Raw genomic sequence first — 26,472 nt, forward strand, 5'->3', positions numbered from 1 at the left:
CTCTCAAGCTCGAAGATCAGTATAACAAAAGCAAATATCATAGTCCAGTGCATTGCCATATTGCCATTAATCTGCATTGATAATGTGATATAAAAACCAAGATTGCTGGAAAAACTCAACAGGTCTGGCAGCATCAGCGAACAGAAATCAGTGTTAACGTTTCAGATCGAGTGATCCTCACAACCGATAATGTGATGCTGAAGGTTGTTAATATGTTCACATAGCTAGGCTTCGCAATCACCACATATTACTTGGTGCTGAAATCAACGCATGCCTCACAAAAGGAGCAGGTGTTATATTCAACTAAGTGGGGAGTGTGGAACTGCAGCAAACTGAATGCTAACACCTGTACATAGTCAGCAAGCCTGTGGGGTGTGTGCATACAGCTACAAGCTGATTATGTTTATTTAAACCTTCCCTATTCTCACCAACAAACTACTCCTTAATGATAAACAAAAGCAAAAATTGCAGCAAAATCTCAGCAGGTCTGGCAGCATCTGTGGAGAGAAATCAGAGTTAACGTTTCATCTCCAGTGATCCTTCTTCAGAACTGGATTCACATCAGCATTTGAGGGGAGGAAAGGAAAATCAGTCAGTCTGAGGCTCTGCTTAAAGCCCATTGACACTACTGACTGGGAGGAGCTTGCTGTCAGTTGCTTAAAGGGGCTACATACCTATCAAGCTCCAACATGTTTTGAATTACAATGAGGCAGAATGGCAGCAGAGAAACAAAGGAAAGTAAATTCTGTATTCCGAATCCCACTCCACATGGCACATCTTGGCTGATATGTGTAAAGAAACATGGATTGAGAATCAGCCCATTCAATCACATGAAGGCCTGTAGCAGAATTTCCTGACCCTGAGAATGTGTCAGCATTAAATCAAGCATTAGTCATCACTGACATGTTGCATCCTGATGTTCAATACATTTGTCAAACAGGATTTCCTTTTCCTAAAGTCATTTTAATTTGTTCTGATCGCATTATGCTTATCTAAAAGCTTTATTAAATTTTCCTTAATATCAGATCACAACACTTCCCCTACAAATGACATCAGGCTACTGGCCTGTAGCTCCCTGATTTCTCTCTCTGTCCTTTCTTGAAGAGTGATGTTACATTTGCTGACTTCCAATCTGTTGGTATTGTTCTAGAGTCTAGGAATTTTGGAAAATAATACAATGTGTTTGCACTGTACCTAGCTCTTAGAATCCTGAATGTGACTCCATGGCTCCATTGAGACTTTCAAAGATGCCATGCTGTAAGCTCCAGCCTATTGAATTCTTACATCCCTTCACGACACATTAAACAAATAGTCTGTAGATTCTTGCTCAAGATCTCTCTCCTTTCTTGAATAAACAATGTACATCCGTTACTATTCCATTTGATATGACCTCTTCAGAATCTAGGATCTTAAGAAAATTAAAACCAACACACCCACTATCTCAGCAGTCATTTCCTTTAAGGCCTTAGGATGACGTCCAGCAAGACCTGTCATGTTTTATTTCTCATAATTTCCTCAGCACCCCTTCCCTGGTAATTGTATAAGCTTTAAAGTTCTTCTGTCCCTTTCACCTTTGGAGTCACAATTATTTCTGGGAGGTTATTTCTAACCTTTACATGAAAGCAGATGCAAAATATTGCAGTGCATCTGTTGAATTGAGATATCATTTTCTTATTTTCCATTCATTCCCCCAGATAACTGGCGGTATTCTATTCCTTTCAGTTTCATTTGCAGAGTTAACCCACATCTCACGACTGTTTGCGTCAATTCTCTGAAACATACTGTAGCCATGAGACTGCCGAAGCAAGAGCATTTGTGGAAGACAGATGCTTGGATCTAACAGTAGCACGCAGTGAGAATACCTGGCGGGCAGGTACCAGACCCTCCCCCGGCTCTGTCACAGGAGGAGGAGTCTAGATGACTAACAGGACTGGCTGCATTCTCGTTTTCTAGCGACACACCGACTGGATCCATCCGGCGGAAAGACTGCAACCCAGGAAAGTGCTTCGCTTTCACCTCTGCCGTGTGAGCCTGTGAACAGAAACTTTGTACAGCGTTTAATCACCCAGCCAGGGCTCGCCGGAGATGATGGCCAACTGCACAGAACCCGAGGCTGACGAGGTAGATGGGATTATTTTTTAGTGTGTGTGAGATGGCTGGCTGATCTGGAATTGTATTTTGTGTGTGTGTGTGTGCGCGCATTGGGTTTCTGTGACACTGATTCGATGGGGAGCGAGGTTAAACATGAAATCGACAGGATTGGGAGTGGGGGTATGTGACAGATAAAAACATTTTGAATGCCAGTGTATATTCGCAAAATCCTGCTGCTGGAGGAGATGGGTCTTCGACCCATTTTGTCACTCATTATTCTCAATGAATGTGTTGTGTAACCTAACTCGGTGTTCTGTCCAGTATAGCTTTTGACCGTAGTAACCTTTGTCTCCCCTTCTGTCAAACCAAGTCTCATATTTTATACTTTTCCAAATCAGGTTTCTTGTCGTTGCCCCCTTTATGTTGTCTCTCGTTAGTGAACGATGTTTCCCTCGAGGTCGCTGTCTGTCCACCTCACTCCTTTTTCCTTTGGAATAATCTGAAATGTAGACATACGTGAACCTTCTGTGATACCGCCTAACCTGAACTGAGGTGAGAGTGTGTTGCTGGAAAAGCACAGCGGGTCAGGCGACATCCGAGGAGCAGGAGAATGGACATTTCAGGCATAAGCCCTTCATCAGTCCTCACTTTCTCTCACCTGAACTGCCCATGCGTGTAGCCCTTTACGTTTCAATATTATCAATATTGACACACACACACACACTGCAATGTTTTCCAATGCAGAGGCTTTTATGCTGTACCCTAGTTGGCTAAAGAAGGCGAGGAACTTGTAAGAAAAGGATAAGAGGGAAAAAATTGAAGGTAATGATATACTTTGCGTAGTTATATTTGTATGTAGAAAATACAAATCACCAGTTTCTGCTGGGCAAAGTCCTACCAGCAGCAATGCAATTTTGTTTGTAGACAGTGCTGGTTGAAGATTAGATTTTGCCCAAGACTCTGCAAAGTAAACCTTTCTCCTTCAAGGAGACAGTGTCATTGAATTTTTGGAGGGGACTGATGATTCTAATTGTTGTGATATTTGTTTTTTTTATCTCCTTCCTCTCAGGAATAATCTGACCTGTTCCATAGTCACATTTACTTCATCTGGATTCCAGCTAGTGGACTGGTGGTTGTAACGAAGTTGGTCAGGTGGACCTCATCGAATAGGAGGTCCCTGATTGGGGCTGTTAATTTGGTCCAAATCGGGGAGCCCTGGCTGACAGATAAGAACAGGAGTTTTAGCAGTAGGCCATGGAGGGAGTCGTTAGACCCGATTGCCATCCCTTCTTCTGGGGTTACATTTAAGCCTGGGTGTTCCTGGAGAAAGAGCACGCGGTGTCCACTAACACCCTTGAGCTGTTCAAGGAGAGGTGGGCACTGTGGGCAATGGAGCATTTTATTTCCCCCTCCAACTCTACTTTGATTTAATCCCTGCTGTCCCCTTCACTTTTTTGATCACGCAGCATAGCCTTTTGATGAGAATGGCATTGCTTGTCTCTGGCCACTCGGGTGTTTCCTTTCTTCTTGGTGTGGAATACTAATAAAGATTCCCTGCACATACACACACATGACATGGGTGCTGGGGCAAAAATAAGCACTACCACTGTTAGGCAACAGTGTGGGGGGATTAAAAAAAAAACAGGAGTGTCAGAGGTTCTGTTCACTCTGAGAGCTAGCTCTGAGGGAGCTGGATCAGTGCTAAGCACTTTCCATGTGCAGAGAGTGACTTGGTGACAGGATACTGGCCTCTGCGGACCTATGTCAAGAAATTGATGTTCATATTTGTGTTCAGCATTTTTCACTGACCCCATTTTGACATCAATGATTTTATTTTACTTTTTTCCCTTTCTTATTTTTCTTCTTCCCCACACTACTGCCAGACAGTGACAGTGCTTATTTTTTCCCCGCACCCATATCATGTGTGTGCAGATGTCAAACACAGTGAAAAACAACAAAGTGTGTAAATCTTTATTCAATTTCCACGACCAGTAAGAAAAGGAAACACCCGGGTGGCCAGTGACAAGCAGTGCCCTTACATCAATGATTTTAACGTAAGATGGATCAATTATTTCTGAATTTTCTACTGATGATCTCAATCAACATAAAACCATATTTACAGTTCAGAGGCTGTAGTTTCATTATGAATTCTGCTGCATGAAGTACAGCTTTAACATAAAATGACTTTAATTCGTGAGGGAAGTATCTTACCTCAATGTGGAGCTATGCTGTTTCCAATCCAGGGAAAGAGGGATGCTTCTGAGCAGGCATTAATGATAATGTGTGATAGGCACTGGTCACCTCCATATTTCCGACTGGGTGAAGCCGTTTTCCATGCCTCAGCTTCACTAGTGCACCGTAATCATCCCCTGTGATCCCAACCCTACACCCACACACATTTCCCAGCCATGCAGTGTCGCTCAGCCAGCAAGTGCTGGTGGTGGCAACTCTGACAACTCAAGCCTCAACTTGAGACTGAGTCTGGGCAAACATGTGGCTGTGGCTGTGCCAGTGATATTTGACAAATTTCCTGAGAAAGAGATAACAAAATAGAGAGATGGACAGGACAAGGACTGGGACCAGAAACTCCTGAGACCAAGGCTTGAAGGAGGGGAGTTTACAAACCCAATTGGGGTTCTGATGTATAGTTTGATAACTGCTGATTTATCCACTGACATTGGTTTTATTACGTGTATTTTGCGTGCTTGTGTATATATGTTTAAATTCAGTTGGTATTAATTCCCTATAGGCCTGTTGGAATAAAATGTATGATAATGAAAGGTTATACTTGAAACTTAAACACATTGTGCATGGAAAATGGGTCATGCTGCAGTTGGGCAGGGACAGTCAGTTTAGGCTTTCTGAGCTTCATTATTATATCCCTGGTGACTGAAGAAAGATTAATTAGCATACTTTTAATAATAAAATACACAAGTTACTGGTGATAAAGTTACATTTGTTTATTGTTAAGGTGTGGATATTCTATTATGTGATGTGAAACTTGGAACATTTACTTAAAACAGCTACCAGTCACAATTAAGTGTTTACCATTGTTACATGGTCACTGTTCTGTGGTAATTGAAGATGCTAAATTCCACTTTGTTATCTTGGGATTGTGGGATTTTTCTGAGAGGGCATTTGGTCTGTTTATAGTGGTGTCACTTAATTTGTGAGTGGGTTCACTAAATTAGATTTTTGTGTGATGGGAGCATGGATCTCGCTCCAGAATTTTTATATTGTTTTGGATCATATCGTTTGATTTTGTTCACCTGTCTGTATTGTCACCCGTGACTTTGCTGAAACTGATTTTAAAAACAAACAGATGTCCTATTGTTTATAATGCTTCTGAAACCTGGAAATATTGCCTCACGCAAAAAAAGTACATGTTGGACTTCCTGACAGCTGAAAGACTAAAGGTTTGGGATTCAGACAAAGGTGTAAATGGTGAGTAGGATAGTGCGAGAAATGGGAGGGAGTGGTGCAGCTGGAAGGTGGAGTGATGGGGCAAGAGAGGTGGGAAGTTCTTTTCTCACTCATTGGTCTGAATCCCCTTTGATACATGTATCTGCCTGGGACAAATGCTGTCAGTGATGTCACAGGCCCTGCAGCTCCATATGCAGGGAATGCAGCCCCTGCATTTATGGCATCAGTAAATAAGTCAGTAAGTGAGGCCATAACGTAGAAGCATATTCCTGCTAAAGAGCAGAAATTTGAGCGAGAAGATTGAGCTAAACAAATCCACAACCAGTGATCACAAAGCCCTGCTGTTTTACCACAATGTACCTATTAAACAGTTAATAGGTAGAGGAAGAGATTCTTTGTCAGCATTGATGATCTGGAACCCAAACTATGAGTTCAAGAGAAAAGGCTGTTCAGTGTTCACAAACCTGTCAGCAAAAAGTGCCAAGTGAAGATCTATCTTAACCCTACTGCGCCTTTCCCCATCTCACTCCATGAAGTTTACCCTATCACAGAAGATATATTGTTTTTTGATCAATTGTTCTTGGGTTCTCTACTTTTTGTCATTTACATAAATGATTTGGATGCAAGCATAAGAGGCACAGTTAGTAAGTTTGCAGATGACACCAAAATTGGAGGTGTAGTGGAGAGCGAAGAGGGTTACCTCAGATTACAACAGGATCTGGACCAGATGGGCCAATGGACTGAGAAGTGGCAGATGGAGTTTAATTCAGATAAATGCGAGGTGCTGCATTTTGGGAAAGCAAATCTTAGCAGGACTTATACAGTTAATGGTAAGGTCCTAGGGAGTGTTGCTGAACAAAGAGACCTTGGAGTGCAGGTTCATAGCTCCTTGAAAGTGGAGTCGCAGGTAGATAGGATAGTGAAAAAGGCATTTGGTATGACTTCCTTTATTGGTCAGAGTATTGAGTAACAGGTGTTGGGAGGTCATGTTGCGGCTGTACAGGACATTGGTTAAGCCACTGTTGGAATATTGTGTGCAATTTCTGGTCTTTCCTATTGGAAAGATGTTGTGAAACTTGAAAGGGTTCAGAAAATATTTACAAGGATGTTGCCAGGGTTGGAGCATTTGAGCTATTGGGTGAGGTTGAACAGGCTGGGGCTGTTTTCCCTGGAGCGTCGGAGGCTGAGGGGTGACCTTATAGAGGTTTACAAAATTATGAGGGGCATGGATAGGGTAAATAGACAAAGTCTTTTCCCTGGGATCAGGGAGTCCAGAACTAGAGGGCATAGGTTTAGGATGAGCAGGGAAAGATATAAAAGAGACCTAAGGGGCAACTTTTTCATGCAGAGGGTGGTACGAGTATGGAATGAGCTGCCAGCGGATGTGGTGGAGGCTGGTACAATTGCAACATTTAAGAGGCATTTGGATGGGTATATGAATAGGAAGGGTTTGGAGGGATATGGGCCGGGTGCTGGCAAGTGGGGACTAGATTGGGTTGGGATATCTGGTCAGCATGGATGGGTTGGACCTAAGGGTCTGTTTCCATGCTGTACATCTCTATGACTCTATAATTGTTACTGAGTCTAAATTTTGGCACACTCTCCCTAGCCTCACAATGCAAGTATCTTCACCACACTGGTTCAGGTATCTCACAAGGAGCATCTTGAGAACTATTAAGGATAAACAATAAATACTGGCCTTGCCAGGGAATCCCACTTTCCAATAATAAATAAAGAATAGCTGATAAATGTCTTTTACTGCTACAAGAGGGTGAATTTGTACTGACTTGTGGAATAATGTAAGATGTAAGTGAATTTGACTCTGAGGCTGTTCATTTTTAAACAATAACACTTCTCATGGGATAATCAGGTTGCATTTATCAAATAAACATTTGTGGTAATGGATGAGATTATCCCTTTCTTGGAGTGTGGAGCATAGCAATGAATTGTCTGCAATTTCAGTGAAGCCTTAGAATGGATAATAGCTAGGAAGGGGCGTATTCTGAAGATGGGGAGGGGGTGAGGAGAAGTAAGTAAAAAGGTGGAAATGGAACCCAGAGAGAGCGACAAAAAAAAAAACAGGCTGACAAAGGGATGGATGATGGTAAGCCAGGGAAGGAGAAAAACTGATAATAGGGACCATGAGTAGGTGTAAGTGAGTTGTCTGTGCTGAGGGTAGCCTGTGTCATGGCAGGGCCTGGGGTGTGGGAGTCATAGGACATCATAGAATCCTGACAGTGTGGAAGTAGGCCATTTGAGTCTGCACTGAGCCACTGAAGAACTTCCCCCAGACCTACTCCCATCTTATCCAAGTAACCCTGCATTTTCCATGGCTAACCCACCTAGCCTGCATATCCCTGGACACTTTGGGCAACTTAACGTGGCTAATTCACCTAACTTGCACATCTTTAGACTGTGGGAGAAAACCGAAACACCCAGAGGAAATCCACACAGACATGGGGGGGAACATGCAAACTCCATCCAAATAGTCACCAAAGACTGGAGTCATACTCAGGTCCCTGGCACTGTGAGGCAGCAGTGCTAACCACTGAGACACCGTGCCTACATGGAGAAAGGTGTACAGATTCGAGAATTATTGAACTGTATTGAGCTCTGTAGGCTAAGGTTCCTGAAGTAGAAAATAAGATGCTATCAGTTCTGAAGAGGGGTCACTGAACTCAAAAATGTTAACTCTGCTTTCTCTCTCCAGATGCTTAAGACCTGTTCAGTTTTCCAGTAGTTTCTGTTTTGTTTCAGATCTTCTGCATCCTCAGTTCTCTGTTTTATTGCATTAAAACTTTGAGTGAGTTAGCCTTAAAGGGATACTCTCGTTTGCTCACCGCTGAGCAACTAAACATTAGACAATAAGACCTCCGAGTAACCTTCTTAACTTGTCAGTAATTAAAGTCCTTAGCAATCAATTAATGACCACTCAATAGCCTCAACTTACCACTGATCCAAAAAAACTTTGCAAGTTCAAAAAGTGGCTGATTTTTCTGACTAGAAAACAAGTGAGACTTGACTGCATATTAGTGGTGTGACTCCATTTGCCCCAGTCTTGGGCTTGTTGTGGACAATGACCTTGTCTTTGTCTCTGATCCCATCCCTCATACTACAAAACTTTATAAAAAAGCACTTAAGTACTCACCATTTAAACCATTAATGCTTAAGCATTCAGGAATTGTTCCAGAAGTTGCTTGCTTCTAATTTGCTTCTTGGAGGTACTTTAGAATTGAGAAACTTGCTGGTCAGCTGTTAAGCTGTTCAGAGATGGAACTTATGAGCTTTTTCACATGAAGTCAATTGTCCCTAAAGATGCTGTGCTGATACTTAGCGCATGTTACACTAATTATCAGCAATTTAATTGGTTCTTTTGCCTACAAGTAAAAATATATTCCTGCATAAACTTGCCACACAACTTGCACTTTTGAAAGACCATGAGATTAATTTTTTTTTGTTTTACTTCAGGCAGGAGAAAACCCATTATTAATGATAGTCTTGTATTTGACAGAAGAATATTTATTTGTAGGTTATGGACATTGCAGGCAATGCATTTATTGCTCATCCTAGTTATACTCATTGTTGATGGAACTAATTGCAATGCACTGTTAGGCAATTATGTGTCAACAATGTTGTAGAACTGGGATCACAACAGGTCAAACTGGTTTAAAAACAGTAGGTTTTGTTCCAGAAAAAAAGAACATCACTGAACCATTGATTTATTTTTAAACTTTTGTCTGATCACTTTGTGGTTCCTTTTACTAATTTAGCCTTTTTTTGCATATATATTTTAAAGAACTAAATTCTTAAACAGCCAGAGTGAGAATTTAAACCTGAGTCATACACCCTTTGGTTTGGTTTGGTTTGGTCTGGCCTGGTCTGGTCTGGTTATGCCAAACATAATCCCAATCTAAATTAGTTTCATCTGCCCACACATATCTCTTCAAACCTTTCCTATTTATGAATTGCAATGATTGGAACTAGATGGATCTTGTTGACTGCAAGATTATTGATTGGCCCAAGTTAACACCAACCCCAATCAAGAAGCACTAACTGACAAGTGTTAAGAGGGGATTTAGATTCTCCACAGTTCAGGGATGATAATTGAGAAGCTGTGAACATCGTTTTGAGATACATAAACTCCCAGAAATATTGGTCATGGACAATGGGACGTTAACAGCAGGGAATTTCAGTATTTCCTAAAGTTGAATAGCATTCGATACATAAGGACAGCTCCATACCATCCATCTTCCAATGATCTAGCTGAAAGAGTGATCTAAATATTGAAGACAGGCTTAAAGACGCAACCTACAACTTCACTTGATACCAAACTGTCCCAGTTCCTGGTCAATTATAGGACCACTCCACAGGCAACAACAGGGATAGCTTCAGCAGAGTTGCTGATGGGGGAAAGACTCTGCATCAAGTTAAACCTGATACTTCCTGACCTGGATGGGGAGGGTGAAATGGCAGCAGGAATGCCACTGCCAGTTAGATTAGATTACTTACAGTGTGGAAACAGGCTCTTCAGCCCAACAAGTCCACACCGACCCGCCGAAGCGCAACCCACCCATACCCCTACATTTACCCCTTACCTAACACTACGGGCAATTTAGCATGGCCAATTCACCTGACCCGCATATCTTTGTGACTGTGGGAGGAAACCAGAGCACCCAGAGGAAACCCACGCAGACACGGGGAGAACGTGCAAACTCCACACAGTCAGTCGCCTGAGTCAGGAATTGAACCCGGGTCTCAGGTACTGTGAGGCAGCAGTGCTAACCACTGTGCCGCCTTGCCTCCTCTAAGTGAGAGAGACAGTTTAATTAAGGGAATCAAGTTTGGTGCTGGAACCATGGAAAAGGCTCTGTATGGATATGAGGCAAGGTTGATGTGAGCTGAAAATTTGTTGCTGGTTAAAGCACAGCAGGTCAGGCAGCATCCAAGGAACAGGAAATTTGCCGTTTCGGGCCAGAGCCCTTCATCAGGAAGGTTGATGTGAGGTCAGATCCTGTGATTTACAAAGTTCAGGTAGGTAAGGTAGGTCCTGAACAAACATTTGGATCACCTGAAAGCTGTTACCTTACAAATGGGGCAGGAGCAAAACCAACCTGGCCCCTCAGAACAGCCAGAAGTCCTGTCACATACCATAGGTTCTTCCCTCTCCATCTATCTTGAGGAAACCTCAGGGTCTGAGAAGGATGCAGCGTTAATAGTGTTCCCCACAAAAGAAAAGGAGGAAACTCTCCCAAGACACTCTAGATGCAAGAGATGGGCTGCAGTCTGGTGCATGCCGCCCATGTAAGAAGAACTGAACCTGTGGCGAAAACATTGTAGGAAAAGCTACAAGTGAAAGACCAGGTCAACATCACCGGGAGGAGGGATGTAGTGATTGGAACCATGTGTATCTTGTTGACCATGCGATCCTTGATTGGATTTGTTAACCTAAGCCAATCAGGAAGCACTGGCTGACCAATATTTACAGGGGATTTCCCTGTAAAATGGTCGAATGGCGGGAGGGCAGGGGGTTTGGGGCCTAGCGGCCTAGCTTCGCTGCTCCTCTCCCTTGTAAAGTTGCTGTCTCTTGTACAGCTGTAAATGTTTATTGTAAACTGTTTTGTAATTTGTTGAATAAAATAAAAAACAGGAGAAAAAAAAATTGACAGGGGATTTCCCTGTAAAATGGTCGAACGGGGGGGCAGGGGGTTTGGGGCCTAGCGGCCTAGCGGCCTAGCTTCGCTGCTCCTCTCCCTTGTAAAGTTGCTGTCTCTTGTACAGCTGTAAATTTTTTTTTGTAAACTGTTTTATAAGTTGTTTAATAAAATAAAAAAAATTGACAGGGGATTTAGAATCTTCTTAATTCAGGAGATTGACTCTGAGCTGGCTTGGCATAGCCAGTGTACTGTGCACAGTAAATAAAGAGTGACTTGGTGATGAAATATCAGCCTCTGTGCTGTTGTTTCAAGAGCCTATCAAAGTTATAACTTCCTCCCACACCCAATGTTATGTCTACGCTTGATGGTCAAAACACTGACATTGGAAACTCATCTGATTATTTTGAAAGTAGCTTCTGCACCAAGGTAAATAATATCAGACAGTCCAAATTCACCAAACAGCTACCATGGTTCGATGGCCACCTACTGGTCGGTCAAGAGGAAACTCAAGCTCTTTTTAGGCTTAAAAATAAGATCATCTGTTATCTGTGCAGGTGATGTACTGCAAAGTCTACAATAGCAGATGCAACATGATCATCCAAAAGCACAGACTTGAATAACAACTGAAAATATTGGAGGTAGAGGTATCTGAGGAGAGAGAAAAACAGTTAACTTTTCAGAGTAAGACCTTTCATTGGAAAGATCGTAGGTGCAGGAGTAGGCCATTCAGCCACCCAAGCCTGTTCTATCGTTCAATGAGGTAAAGCCTGTCCTGTGGCCAATATCCCTTAGATACATTTTTGTTAAGCAAAGATATTATCTCTGATTTAAAATTGACGACTGCGCTAGCATCCACTGCCATTTGTGGAAGAGAGTTCAAAATATCTGTGATCTATGTGCATCGAAGTGCTTCCTGACATCTCTCTTGAATGGTCTGGTGCTCATTCTCAGACTAGTTTTAGCAACAGCAACCAATGGAAATAATTTATCTCTATTTATGTTATCTTTACCCATTATCAACCTGAAATGTTAACTCATGATGCATTTTTTGCACTTTCTGCTTTTTAGTTTTGATTTCCAGCATCTGCAGTAACTGTCCAACGCACGGGCCACAAGTTTACACCAAAACAATGTTGAGGTATCATTGAGTGCCATCTGGTTAGTGGCACTGGACATTGCTTGCGGTTTCCTCTGTTGGTAAGGCTTAAATTTCAATATGATTGGTTCAGTCCAGGGGCCCATGAAAGCATATGTGCTTTTCACAATCATTCGCATTTCACTGCTTCAAGGCTTACTCAGGAAGGCTGGCCAACATACGGATTATCTCACTGATTTAGAGAGGCTGAAAGAGCCGTCAATTCAGTGGCTCCACCATATTCCCTCAGGTACAGGATTTCATATAGTGCACACGCAGTGTTTAGGTGCCATTAAAGTCTATTGCCTTCATTAACAGGAAATGGTTTCATTTTGCTAGGTGCAACTAATCTGGGATCACCATTAAAGGGTCCTGCAGGTGTGCTTATGTTACTGTGGGAGCAATTGCATTTCAGCTGCTGCAGATTTTTCACTTCCACTGCATATTCTAGGACGGATAGGCCTAGAAGACTTGTAAATGAAGAAATGGCTGTTGACTTCGGTGAGAAAACTCAGAAGGGAGACAGAAGTGATACAAGACCAACCACATTGCGCCCATATCCATCATGGATCAAACCATTTATTGCCTAAGCATAAGATTCAGATTTCTGGATTCGTCTGTTGTGAATCTGATAATGAATTGCTCCAATGAGGGTGAACTGTATCATGGTGGTATATTGCATTATGTAAAATTGGTGACTAATGAGACCTTAGTTTAGTGTGAGGCATTCCCTGATGAACGTGAAGGTGAGGAAGATGATAGCAAACCTGATTCATCTGAGGGCTTTGCTTACAAAGTAAATTTGCATCTCCCTGCTGACCTAAGAAGGACAAGGAAAATTCAGATGTTTTGTCCTCATCTAATCTTTCTACTGCTTCTTTAAGTTTATGAACAAGGCAATGGCATTCATGTCTTTGACTATCCCCAGCACTCACTCTTTGTTCTGGCTCTTCAGGACAGTTGTTTATCAGTTGATGGAGGAGGTATGCAGGTTTACAAGAAGATCATGGAATTCATAATTTGGATGGACTCCTGGATGATATTGCAGAAAAGGAGGTCGGTTCTGGGAGGTCTTTAAGCATGGTGCCAATCCATTCTGCCATGTTAGCTGATGTCATGGCTACCACCTCAGTCTCCAACTCTGGCAGCTGAATGTTTGTCTATCCCATCTCGCTGACCATAATGGAAGATCACTATGAAAGTAGGAGTAAAGGTAGGAGGATCCTTGCGGCTTACTGCCAATTCTGCCTTTCCCTTCCCACCCAGAGTCTTACCTGTTCTAAAGGTGCGTAACAATGTCTCCGAACAAATTGATTAGAAAATAAAAAAAAATCCTGGCCATTTATTCAAATTGATTAAGGAAACAATTAGAGTCATGGAGTCATAGAGATGTACAGCATGGAAACAGACCCTTTGGTCCAATCCATCCATGCCGACCAGATATCCCAACCCAATCTAGTCCCACCTGCCAGCACCTGGCCCATATCACTCCAAACCCTTCCGTACACGTACCACCCTCTGCGTGAAAATGTTGCCCCTTAGGTCACTTTTATATCTTTCCCCTCTCACCCTAAACCTATGCCCTCTAGTTCTAGACTCCCAGACCCCAGAGAAAAGACTTTGTCTATTTATCCTATCTATGCCCCTCATAATTTTGTAAACCTCTATAAGGTCACCCCTCAGCCTCCAATGCTCCAGGGAAAACAGCCCCAGCCTGTTCAGCCTCTCCCAACAGGTCAAATCCTCCAACCATGGCAACATCCATGTAAATCTTTTCTGAACCCTTTCAAGTTTCACAACCTCTTTCCGATAGGAAGGAGACCAGAATTGCACGCAATATTCCAACAGTGGCCTAACCAATGTCTTGTACAACCTCAACATGACCTCCCAACACCTGTACTCAACGCTCTGACCAATAAAGGAAAGCATATCAAACGCCTTTTTCACTATCCTATCTACCTGCGACTCCACTTTCAAGGAGCTATGAACATGCACTCCAAGGTCTCTTTGTTCAACAACACTCCCTAGGACCTTACCATTAAGTGTATAAGTCCTGCTAAGATTTGCTTTCCCAAAATGCAGCACCTCGCATTTATCTGAATTAAACTCCATCTGCCACTTCTCAGCCCATCGGCCCATCTGGTGCAGATCCTGTTGTAATCTGAGGTAACCCTCTTTGCTGTCCGCTACACCTCCAATTTTGGTGTCATCTGTAAACTTATTAACTGTGCCTCTTATGCTCACATCCAAATCATTTACGTAAATGTCAAAAAGTAGAGGGCCCAGCACCGATCCTTGTGGCACTCCACTGGTCACAGGCCTCCAGTCTGAAAAACACCCTCCAACACCACCCTCTATCTTCTACCTTTGAGCCAGTTCTGTATCCAAATGGCTAGTTCTCCTTGTATTCCATGAGATCTAACCTTGCTAATCAGTCTGCCATGGGGAACCTTGCCGAACGCCTTACTGAAGTCCACATAGGTCACATCTATTGCTCTGCCCTCATCAATCTTCTTTGTTACATCTTCAAAACACTCAATCAAGTTTGTGAGACATGATTTCCCATGCACAAAGCCATGTTGACTATCCTGAATCAGTACTTGCCTTTCCAGATACAGGTACATCCTGTCCCTCAGGATTCCCTCCAGCAACTTGCCCACCACCGAGGTCAGGCTCACCGGTCTATAATTCCCTGGCTTGTCTTTACCGCCCTTCTTAAAGTGGCACCACGTTTGCCAACCTCCAGTCTTCCGGCACTTCACCTGTGACTATCGATGATACAAATATCTCAGTAAGAGGCCCAGCAATCACTTTTCTAGCTTCCCACAGAGTTCTCGGGTACACCTGATCAGGTCCTGGGAATCTATCCACCTTTAACCATTTCAAGGCATCCAGCACATCCTCCTCTGTAATCTGGACATTTTGCAAGGTGTCACCATCTATTTCCCTACAGTCTGTATCTTCCGCAGTAAATACTGATGAAAAATATTCATTTAGTATCTCCCGCATTTTCTGTGGCTCAACACAAAGGCTGCCTTGCTGATCTTTGAGGGGCCCTATTCTCTCCCTAGTTACCCTTTTGTGCTTAATATATTTGTAAAAATCCTTTGGATTCTCCTTAATTGTATTTGCCAAAGCTATCTCATGTCCCCTTTTTTGCCCTCCTGATTTCCCTCTTAAGTATACTCCTACTTCCTTAATACTCTTCTAAGGTTTCACTCGATCTATCCTGTCTATACCTGACATATGCTTCCTTCTTTTTCTTAACCAAACCCTCAATTTCTTTAGTCATCCAACATTCCCTATACCTACCAGCCTTCCCTTTCACCCTGACAGGAATATACTTTCTCTGGATTCTTGTTATCTCATTTCTGAAGGCTTCCCACTTTCCAGCCATCCCTTTACCTGCGAACATCTGCCTCCAATCAGCTTTCGAAAGTTCTTGCCTAATACTGTCAAAATTGGCCATTCTCCAATTTAGAACTTCAACTTTTAGATCTGGTCCATCCTTTTCCATCACTATTTTAAAACGAATAGAATTATGGTCGCTGGCCCCAAAGTGCTCCCCCACTGACACCTCAGTCACCTGCCCTGCCTTATTTCCCAAGAGTAGGTCAAGGTTTGCACCTTCTCTAGTAGGTACATCCATATACTGAATCAGAAAATTGTCTTGTACACACTTAAGAAATTCCTCTCCATCTAAACCTTTAACATTATGGCAGTCCCAGTCGATGTTTGGAAAGTTAAAATCCCCTACCATAACTACCCTATTATTCTTACAGATAGCTGAGATCTCCTTACAAGTTTGTTTCTCAATTTCCCTCTGACTATTGGGAGGGTCTATAATACAATCCCAATAAGGTGATCATCCCTTTTTTATTTCTCAGTTCCACCCAAATAACTTCCCTGGATGCATTTCCAGGAATATCCTCCCTCAGCACAGCTGTAATGCTATCCCTTATCAAAAATGCCACTCCCCCTCCTCTCTTGCCTCCCTTTCTATCCTTCCTGTAGCATTTGTATCCTAGAACATTAAGCTGCCAGTCCTGCCCATCCCTGAGCCATGTGTCTGTAATTGCTATGATATCCCAGCCCCATGTTCCTAACCATGCCCTGAGTTCATCTGTCTTCCCTGTTAGGCTCCTTGCATTGAAATAAATGCAATTCAATTTATTAGTCCTACCTTGTCCCTGACTGTTTGACTCACCTCTGGTCTCAGCTGTACCCGTCTCAGATCGATCTCTTTCCTCACTATCTCCCTGAGTTCCCCCCCCCACCTTGCTAGTTTAAATCCTCCCAAGCAGTTCTAGCAAATATCCCTGGCCGTATATCCCTTCCAATTTAGGTGCAATCCATCCTTCTTGTACAGATCACTTCTACCCCAAAAGAGATTTCAATGATTCCAAAATGTGAATCTTTCTCCCATACACCAGCTCCTCAGCTATGCATTCATCTGCTCTATCCTCCTATTCCTGCCCTCACTCGCTCGTAGCACTGGGAGTAATCCAGGTATTACTACTCTTGAGGACCTCCTTTTTAAATTTCTGCCTAACTCCCTGTAATCTCCCTTCAGAGTCTCAGCTTTTTCCCTTCCAATGTCGTTGGTTCCAATGTGGACAATGACCTCCTGCTGGCCCCTCTCCCCTGTGAGAACATTCTGCACCCTCTCTGAGACATCCTTGATCCTGGCACCAGGGAAACAACACACCATTCTGCTTTTTCTCTGCTGGCCACAGAAACATCTGTCTGTACCTCAGACTAGAGAATCCCTTAACACAATTGAACTCTTGGAAGCCGATGTACCACTCGTTGCATTAGAGCCAGTCTCAACACCAGAAACTTGGCTGTTCGTGCTACGTTCCCCTGAGAATCTATCACCCCCCTACATTTTCCAAAACAGCATACCTGTTTGAAATGGGTATATCCACAAAAGACTTCTGCACTAGCTGCCTACCTCTCTTACCCTTCCTGGAGTTAACTCATCTATGTGACTGTATCTTAGATTTTCCCCCCTTCCTATTACTGCCATCCATCACATACTGTTGCTGTTGCAAATTCCTCATCGCTTCTATCTGTCTCTCCGACCAATCCACTCGATCTGATAAGATTCGTATCCAACAGCATTTATGGCAGATATAATCCGCAGTAACCCTTAAACTCTCTTTAAACTCCCACTTCTGACAAGAAGTACATATCACTGCAAAAGCTCCTTCACAATCTACAGATCCAGAAAATAACACCGTCTTATTCCTCGACAAACACTGCCCCAGGTTAAATTAATAGCTATGGCTTATATTTTAAGTTTAATCAAGAGACTTATCTCCAAAAACATATAATCAAGAAAGAATCCTCTATACTCACTACTGCAGACTTAAAACTACTTGGACAGACTTAAAACTACAATTAACTTATCTGATTTTGTGCTGTGTAACTTCGCCCAACAGCTCCTCCAAGATTAGTTGTGAATTTCACTGTTTGTTAAATTTCCCAGATGCACTCCGATGTCCAGCGATACACGAATTCAAACAGCAAAGGCGGTAACTGTGCGGGTTCTCTTTCTCTCTCTATCTCTCTCTCGCTCTCTCTGTCTCCTGCACTGACCTCACCATGTGCTTTCTTTGTCTGCTCTTCTCCCTTTTAAAACTGCTGTTGTTTTGACTTTTTTTTCCCAGCATTCCAAAACAATGCAACAGCATATAAAACAGTAATTGCTGCTCCTGGAATTCGAGGGAATCACCTCCAACACCTAAAAAGCCTGCACTTGGGCAATTTATATTTAAGCCTAATTGCAATTTCAAACTTAAGAAACATGATTTGCCAAGGAAATGCCCGACTCCAGGAGCAATTGTGATGAAGTACAGCACCGAAGGAGGCCATTTGGCCCATTGTGTCCATGGTGGTTGATAAACCATTGTCCAATTGCATTCCATCTTTCAGCTTTGAGCCATAGCTCTGTAGTTACCTCACCTCACGTGCACAGATGTATTTTTAAATGCTGTGAATGTTTCTGTCACACTCCTCCTCTTAGATAGTGAGCATCAGACTCCTGCTGTGCCTTCAGTAGAGCATATTCCTCCTCTACTCCATTCAGTCCTTACACCAATGAACTTCACACCTACATCACTATTATTGATCCCTCTGTTAAAAGAAAAAAAAACCTCCTTCCTATCAGTTCATCTAGGTCGCTCATAATTGTATACCACTTGATTATAACTCCCAATAGAAACAAATTTAGCCTGTTTATCCTCACAGCTAAAATTCTCCTGTCCTGGCAACATCATTGTAAATCTCTATATTCTGTCTAGTGCAGTCACTTCCTTTGAAATGAGATGAGCAACCCTGTGTGCAGCATTCCGGCTGGTTCAAAATGGTCTTTTACACAACCCCAGCATAATCTCACTGCTGTTATCTCTGATCTCAACCACCAAAGTAATCTCTCTGTCTTCTTAATTCTTTAACTACCTGCCCTATTACCTTTCAGGGTTCTGAAAGCGTATCCAAGTCTTTTCTTAATCACAATGAGGGCTTCTGCTTCTGTCACTCTTTTTAAATTCACTTGTGGGATGTGGGCATTGCCAGCTGGCCAGCATTTATTGCCTGATCATTGTTGCCCTTGAAAAGGTGGCGATGAGCTGCCCTCTTGAAATGTTGCAGTCCACCTGCTGTGGGTTGACCCACAGTGGCAAGAGGGAGGGAATTCCAAGATTTTGACCCAGCGACAGTGAAGGAATGGTGATATAATTTCACCATGGTCAGAATGGTGAGTGGCTTGGAAGGGAACTTGAGGGTGGTGATGTCCCCATGTTTTTGCGACTCTACTCTTTCTGGAATACTCCCACTTGTTGTGGAGCTAAGTAGCTCCTTGCCTTTCTTTTCCTCCCCAAATTTCAAGTGTGAAGATGGTAATCTATAATTATCATCAGATGTTGTTCAACATATTATAACATAATCTGGCCTCACATGTAACAAAACCCACATAATGCACACTTCACTATGGCAGTGAACTCTGAGTATAGGAGGAGAAAGTGAAGTCTGCAGATGTTGGAGATCAGAGCTGAAAATGTGTTGCTGGAAAAGTGCAGCAGGTCAGGCAGCTTCCAAGGAACAGGAAATTTGACGTTTCGGGCATACCCGAAACGTCGAATTTCCTGTTCCTTGGATGCTGCCTGATCTGCTGCGCTTTTCCAGCAACACATTTTGAACTCTGAGTATAGACTGAGGAGAGGAATAAGATGCCTTGGGATGAGAGGTATCTTTTAATAAGTACAAGCCCTTTGTTTCTAGCATTTCATGGAGCGTTGTGGGGTGCACTTTGATGAGGTTTTTGTTCCAGTTCTAAAGAAAATGTGCGATGCTGAATTTGGCTCTAGATCCAGAACTATCATTGTCAATTCTTAGCTCAGTCCTTTTGAGAACTGAACAGGCTAAATTTCTGTACAATTAATATTCTATTACATTAATTTTAATGATTAAACTAATAGTCACAAGAGTGCATTAGGAGTAAGTAATTTTGAGTTGTGTAGGCAAGACAATGGTGGCTGTTCTCTTTGAGCTGCTGCAGATCTTGTACTGGAGTTGGGTGGGGAATACCATCAAATTGATAGCATTGATGAAGGAATGTGATTATCTGTACAGATCAGTATGTTGTACAACTTGGAGAAGCATTCAATATTATTCTGTTATGATACTCCTGCTCAGGTTTTTTGCCGTGCTAACAGACATTATAGTACCTTGGTGAGCTGTTGCAGTGCATCCTGTAAAATATACACATTACCTATTCTCCTGATTTACATATCTTCTATTTGCTGTTTTATCTTTGTCATCTTCCTCGTGATCTCTAATATATCTATCTATTCCTTCCCATCTTATTTCATTACCACTTTGTAAACTGCTTTGTTCTAACAAATAAAGGTCTAACTTGCCCTTCTGATCAGGACCCCAATGAAAATACTCTTTCTAAAGGCTGAGTAAATATCCTTCTTTGTAGTATTGTACATGACATTACACTTGAACTAACTCAAGTCTCAACAAGGCTTTAGATAAGCTCATTTATTACCTCTTGACTTGAATTTGTTATATCAAAGTTAAAAGGCTAGAGTACAATTCATTTTCTTTTTTACCACTTTTACTATCCTGAGAAGATACTTTTATTGTTCTGTGAACTTGTAAACCTCAAATCTTTCTTCTATTGTACTGCACGTGCAGAGATAAATTCCAGAAGAAGTACAGATATGTTTTGGATTGGTCTGATACTGGTAACAGCAGATATAATATAGCATTACATATGTCTTGAATGAACCTCTTTGCTGCCAGACCTTTGACATGGTGAAAGACTTGGAGCTGTGCAAAGAAAGACAATTAAGAGTGAATTATAAGTAAAACCACTGAATTGCTTCTAGCCCACTTGGATGCCTTTGATGTAGGGCCAACAGTTCAAGGCGTTCTGTTTTATTTCACCCTAAATAGGATAAGAGTGTTGTAGATCACGATTGAGAGGTGTGAACAAGGAAACGACAGCTGTTAATGCAGAATTCAAGCAGGCTGTAGTAGAACTGGTTTTCAGCGTCGCGAAAGAATTAATTACTGACAAGCCAGTGAAAGTGTGTGTCCAATACCATTGTTATGAATTTAACCAAGAACAATTATGAAGGCATGAGAGCAGAGTTGGCAAAAGTGAGCTGGTAATTTAGCTAAAAGGACAGGTCAATAGAAATGAATTAACAAACATTAAAGGAAATATTCCAAAAAGCGTAGAATAGATACATTCCAGTAAAAAAGAAAAAATTATGAAGGAGGGACACAACATTGAGGTACATTTAAGAAATTCAAATATAGTATCAAACAAAAAAAAAGAACGTATAATTGTAGAAAAATAGATTACTTACAGTGTGGAAACAGGCCCTTCGGCCCAACAAGTCCACACTGACCCGCCAAAGCGCAACCCACCCAAACCCATTCCCCTACATTTATCCCATCACCTAATACTATGGGCAATTTAGTACAGCCAATTCACCTAACCTGCACATTTTTGGATTGTGGGAGGAAACCGGAGCACCCGGAGGAAACCCACGCAGGCACGGGAAGAATGTGCAAACTCTACACAGAGAGTCACCTGAGGCGGGAATTGAACCCGGGTCTCTGGCGCTGTGAGGCAGCAGTGCTAACCACTGTGCCACCGTGCCGCCCACAGTGCCACCGTGCCGCCCACAGTGCTACCGTGCCGCCCACTTTCCTAGGAATTGTCAAAAGACAACTTGGTTGCCAATAGGTGGTAGGTCAGAAGATTGGGCAGTATATTTAAAACAGCAAAGAATTACTGCAAGTTTAGTAAGGATGGAAAAATTAGAGTACGAGAGAAACTTAGCCAAAAATATTAAAAACAGGAAAAGTTTCTTCAAATATTTCAAAAAGAAAAGAGTTAACAAAGTAAGTGTTGGTCCTGTGGAAGATGAGTGGAGAATTAGTAATAGGGGTTAAAGAGATGGCAGATGAATTGGACAGATACTTTGTGTCGGTCTTCAATGGAGAGAATGCAAGTAGCATTCCACAAATAGTTGTGAATTGGGAGTTAAAGGTGAGGGAAGGCTCAATAAAATTACAATTAGCAGGGAAGTAGTACTAAGTAGATAGATATATTAGAGATCACGAGGAAGATGACAAAGATAAAACAGCAAATAGAAGATATGTAAATTGTTGGATTTGCAAGTTGACATGTCCCTGAGACCTGATGATTTTACCCTAGCATCTTAAGAAGTAGCCAGTGAAATAGTTGTGAATTTCCAGCACACACAGTATTTTGCTTTTATTTGAGAGAATTGATGTGTTGGTTTTAATTTACTAAAACTCATTAAATTTGGGGAAGGTTCCTTTTGATGGTAAGACAGCTAATTTAATTCCTTTATTTAAAAAGGGAGTGAGACCAAATGGCAGAAAACTGCAGGCCAGTTAACTTAATATATGTCATAAGGAAAATGTTAGAAGCCATTATTAAATATTAAAATCGGGCAATTGGATACGTTCAAGGTAATCAGGCAGAGCCAACATGGCTCTGTTAAAGGAAACCATGTTTAACTAATTTATTGGAGTTTGTTGAAGATGTAACCTTTTTCTTTGGATTGGGAATCAATGGAAGTATTGTACATAGATTTCCATAAAGCATTTCATAAGATGCCACATCACAGTGCAGAAAATAAAAGTTTTTAGTATTGAGAGGTAACATATTGACATGGATAGAAGATCTGTTGACTGACAGAAGCCAAAAGTAGGAATAAATGGATCTTTTTCAGACTGGCAGAATGTGACAATAAAGGATATTCTGATTCTGATGACTGGTGTGCCACAGGGGTCAGTGCTGCAGCCTCAACTCTTTAGAATTAATACAACTGATTTGGATGAAGTCATCAAAGATATAATAGCTAAATTTGCTCATGACACAAAGATAGGAAGGAAAGTGAGTTGCACAGAGGACATAAGGAGTCTGCAAAGATCTATGGATAGGTTAAGTGAGTGGGCAAAGACCAGGCAAATGGAGTACAATGTTGGAAAATGTGAAATTGTCCATTTTTGGCAGAAAGAAGGAAAAAGAAGCACATTATTTTCAGAGCTCTGAGATGTAGAGAGATATGGGTGTCCCAGTGCATAAATTGCACGGAAGGTTAGTATACAGGGAAAGTAAGTAATCAGCAAAGTTAATTGAATGCTTTATTGCAAGAAGAAGTTTGATGCAGGAGTAAGGAGGTTATATTTATTATACAATGCATTGGTGTGACCACATCTGGAGTACTGTGTACAGGACTGATCAACTTCCTTACAGAAGGATGCTATTGCATTGGAAACAGTTCAGAGAAGGTTTACTAGATGAATACTTGTAATGAATGGATTGTTACATGAAGAAAGATGAGACAGGTTAGGCCTATATCCTCTGGAATTTAGAAGAGTCAGTGATGACTTAATTGAAACATACAAGACTCTGACAGGAATTGACTGGGTGAAAGGATGTTTTCTCTTGTGGTAGATTCTAGAAGTAGGAGTCATAATTTAAAAATAAGGAGCTGCTCATTTAAAATAGAGACAAGGAAAGAAAGTTTTCTCTAAAGTGTCTTTGGAATTCTGTTCTTGAAAAGGCAGTGAAGGCAGAATCTTCAAATTATTTTAAAGCAGTGGTACATAGATTCTTGATTGCCAAGAGGAATATCAGGGGTATTCAGAAATGTGGAGTTGAGGTTAAAATCACATCAGCCATGATTTTATTGAATGATAGAGCAGGCTCAAAGGGTAGAGTAGCCTACTCTTGTTCCTTATTTGTATGAAGTATGTGGAGCAGTTCGCTTGTTTTAACCAGCAGCTTGCAAATATTAAGAACTGTACTTATAGACGTGCCATCTTTTCAACATGCCTCATAATTACAGGAGTTGCAGTCCAAAAGCTGGGCCCTGAAGTCCAGGCACTGATTCCTGTTTTTATATATTGTGTAATTATTCAAGTTAGAGTATTATTTCAGGTGAACTGACTCATTAAATCACTATTTATCAAGACTGGAGACTTTATGAAAATTAGAAACCCACTTCTTAAAATGTCTTTGCTTTGCAAATCATAATTTAGAACACTTATTCAATAGATTGTTTATAAATTCCTGATGTCAAAGGCTAGGTCTGTTACAACGTCAGCAATTTGACCAAGAGGTCTTTAAACTTGTCAGAAAAATTCTTCCAGATACATTAACCCTGTGGTGTTAGGCTAACTACAGTTGTGCCAGTGGGCACTTCCACTCTTTAATGATTTGGTTTAGATTGGTATCAGTCATAGCTCAGGATTAGCACTTTCATCTTTGAGTCAAATCTTCATGGGTATAAGACACAGTTCAGGCACTACTGCTCTTTTCTTTATTCATTTGTGGGGTGTGGGCATGGCTGGCTGGCCAGCATTTATTGCTTGTTCCCGGTTGCCCTTGAGAAGGTGGTAGTGAGCTGCTATCTTGAACCGCTGCAGTCCACCTGCTGTGGGTTGACCTTGGAAATCTTAGGGAGGGAATTCCAAGATATTGACCCAGTGACAATGAAGGTATAGCAATACATTTCCAAGTCAGAATGGTGAGTGGCTTGGAGAGGAACTTGAAGGTGGTTGTGATCCCATGTTCTGCTGCCATAATCCAGACACTTCAGTGCAGTTACAGAGAGTATTGCATGATGGAATGAAGCATTAAAACAAGGCCCCTCTGCTTCTTCAGTTGGATGCAAAACATCCCATGTTCTTGCATACAGAAGAACTGGAACATTTCCCTGCTGTCCTGACCAATGTTTATTTCTAAAATAGACAATCCTGTTGTCCAAAGATGTGCAAGGTGCGTGGATTGGCTCTGCTAAATTGCCCTTAGTATCTAGGGATGTGCAGGCTAGGTACATTAGTCATGGGAAATGTAAGATGATAGGGATAGGGTAGAGAGGTGAATCTGGATGGGTTTCTCTTTGGAGGGATGGTATGGACTTAATGGGCCGAACGGCTTACTTCCACACAGTAGGGAACCTATAATTATATGTTGTGATCTAATTGCTGTTGTGGGAAGTGATTGCCTGCAAATTACATGCTGTTTGCAACATTACAAGAGTGTCTATACTTCAAAAGTATTTCTATGGCTGTAAAGTGTTTTGAGGACATTGAGGTTCTGAAAGGCACTATAAAATTGTAAATTTGTTCTCTTTAGAGATTGAATTTCTCTTTTATACTCTATTGATGTGAGCAACCTTATGACTGATCAATGCAAAATGACTCATTGTTTCAGTTTGCTTGAAATGGCACAAAGATGTAAATTACTGGAGAAACTCAGCAGATCTCAAAATACTAACTCCGTTTTCTCCCTGCGGATGCTGTCAGACCTGCTGCAGCGATTTCTTGTTTGTGTGTTTCAGATCTCCAGCTTCTGCAGTCCTTTGGTTTATTTTAGTGTTTGAAATGGCACCCTGATATTGACTTGTTATTCACCAGAACAATGACCATTTGAGTAATTGGAAAAGGGTTGAAGCTGAGGGACAAAACAAATAACATTTAACATTTAAACTACTAAATTTAGAGCTGCTATTTACAATGGCAAACAGCCCATTTGGTCTTTTTGTTGATTTTAACATGACAAAATTCTGCTGCCTGTAGCACAGTTTAAATTAAATCACAACAAAAGTGCTTATCTTCATTGGCATTGAGGCTATTTAAACAATTACAGGAAACATTGCCACAAGCTCTCACAGATCGATCTTGGGGAGACCTTCCCTGCTTTTTGAAATAGCGTTATGGGATCATTTATAGCCACCTGAGAGCTAGTAATCTGCATACTGTTACTCTCTGTATGTTTTTGGTAATTACTGCTTTTCCACACGAAGGCAACAAGCAGTTGATCTGAACAGAGAATACCTGATTAAAAATCACACAATACCAGGTTATAGTCCAACAGGCTTATTTGGAAGCACTAGCTTTCGGCGCGTTGCTCCTTCATCAAATGGTTGTGCCTGAAGGAGCAACGCTCCAAATGCTAGTGCTTTCAAATAAACCTGTTGGACTACGAACCTGTTGGTGTTGTGTGATTTTTAAACTTTGTACACCCTAGTCAACACCGGCAGCTCCAAACAGTGAATACATTTATTTTGTTGCACCGCACCTGAATAAGTGTCAGGTTCATGCTCTAGAAATGAGCTAGAGTAAGCGTGCAATCAATATCCATCCAATGTGGTAAACAAAAAAAAAGCAAGAAATAATTTGCATTCATTTCACTTCCCATGCCATGTGATGTTCCAAGGTGCTAAGTGCCAGAATATTCCTGCTTTCTCTCATCTTCCGTCTTGGGTAGAAAATGTTGTTTCGACTAATACTGAACAAGTCCCCTCACTGTTCCTCTAGTCCATTTTTATTTGTGGCTTTTTATTAATCTGGGAATGAACCAATTTCGGCTCCAAAAGGGGATTTACCCAAAGATAAAGAGGCCACAAAGATAAAGGCTGAAGTGTTAAATGGATAATTTGTACTAGTCTTTAGAATAGAAGAATATGCTGTCCAGGTTGCGGTGAAAAACGTAATTCAGATACATGAAGTGTTTAAAGTTGGAGAGGAAGTGGTATTGGAGAGGAAGTTATCCGTACTTAAAATTGTTAAGGCATCGGGCTAGATGAGAGACCTCCAAGGATA

General features: G+C 41.6%; 1 protein-coding gene across 1 annotated transcript in view; it reads left to right on the forward strand.

Annotated features, from left to right (window-relative positions):
* Window positions 1-1,941: 1,941 nt before the first annotated feature.
* LOC132825291 (tetratricopeptide repeat protein 39B) overlaps window positions 1,942-26,472 on the forward strand; it is a 111,085-nt gene continuing 86,554 nt past the window's right edge. The window contains exon 1 of the mRNA XM_060840398.1: window positions 1,942-2,121. Coding sequence (XP_060696381.1) covers window positions 2,086-2,121 — 36 coding nt within the window. The 5' untranslated portion in view covers window positions 1,942-2,085. The remainder of the gene's footprint in view (window positions 2,122-26,472) is intronic.

The sequence above is a fragment of the Hemiscyllium ocellatum genome, chromosome 2 (genome assembly GCF_020745735.1).
Source record: "Hemiscyllium ocellatum isolate sHemOce1 chromosome 2, sHemOce1.pat.X.cur, whole genome shotgun sequence".
NCBI classification, from domain to species: domain Eukaryota; kingdom Metazoa; phylum Chordata; class Chondrichthyes; order Orectolobiformes; family Hemiscylliidae; genus Hemiscyllium; species Hemiscyllium ocellatum.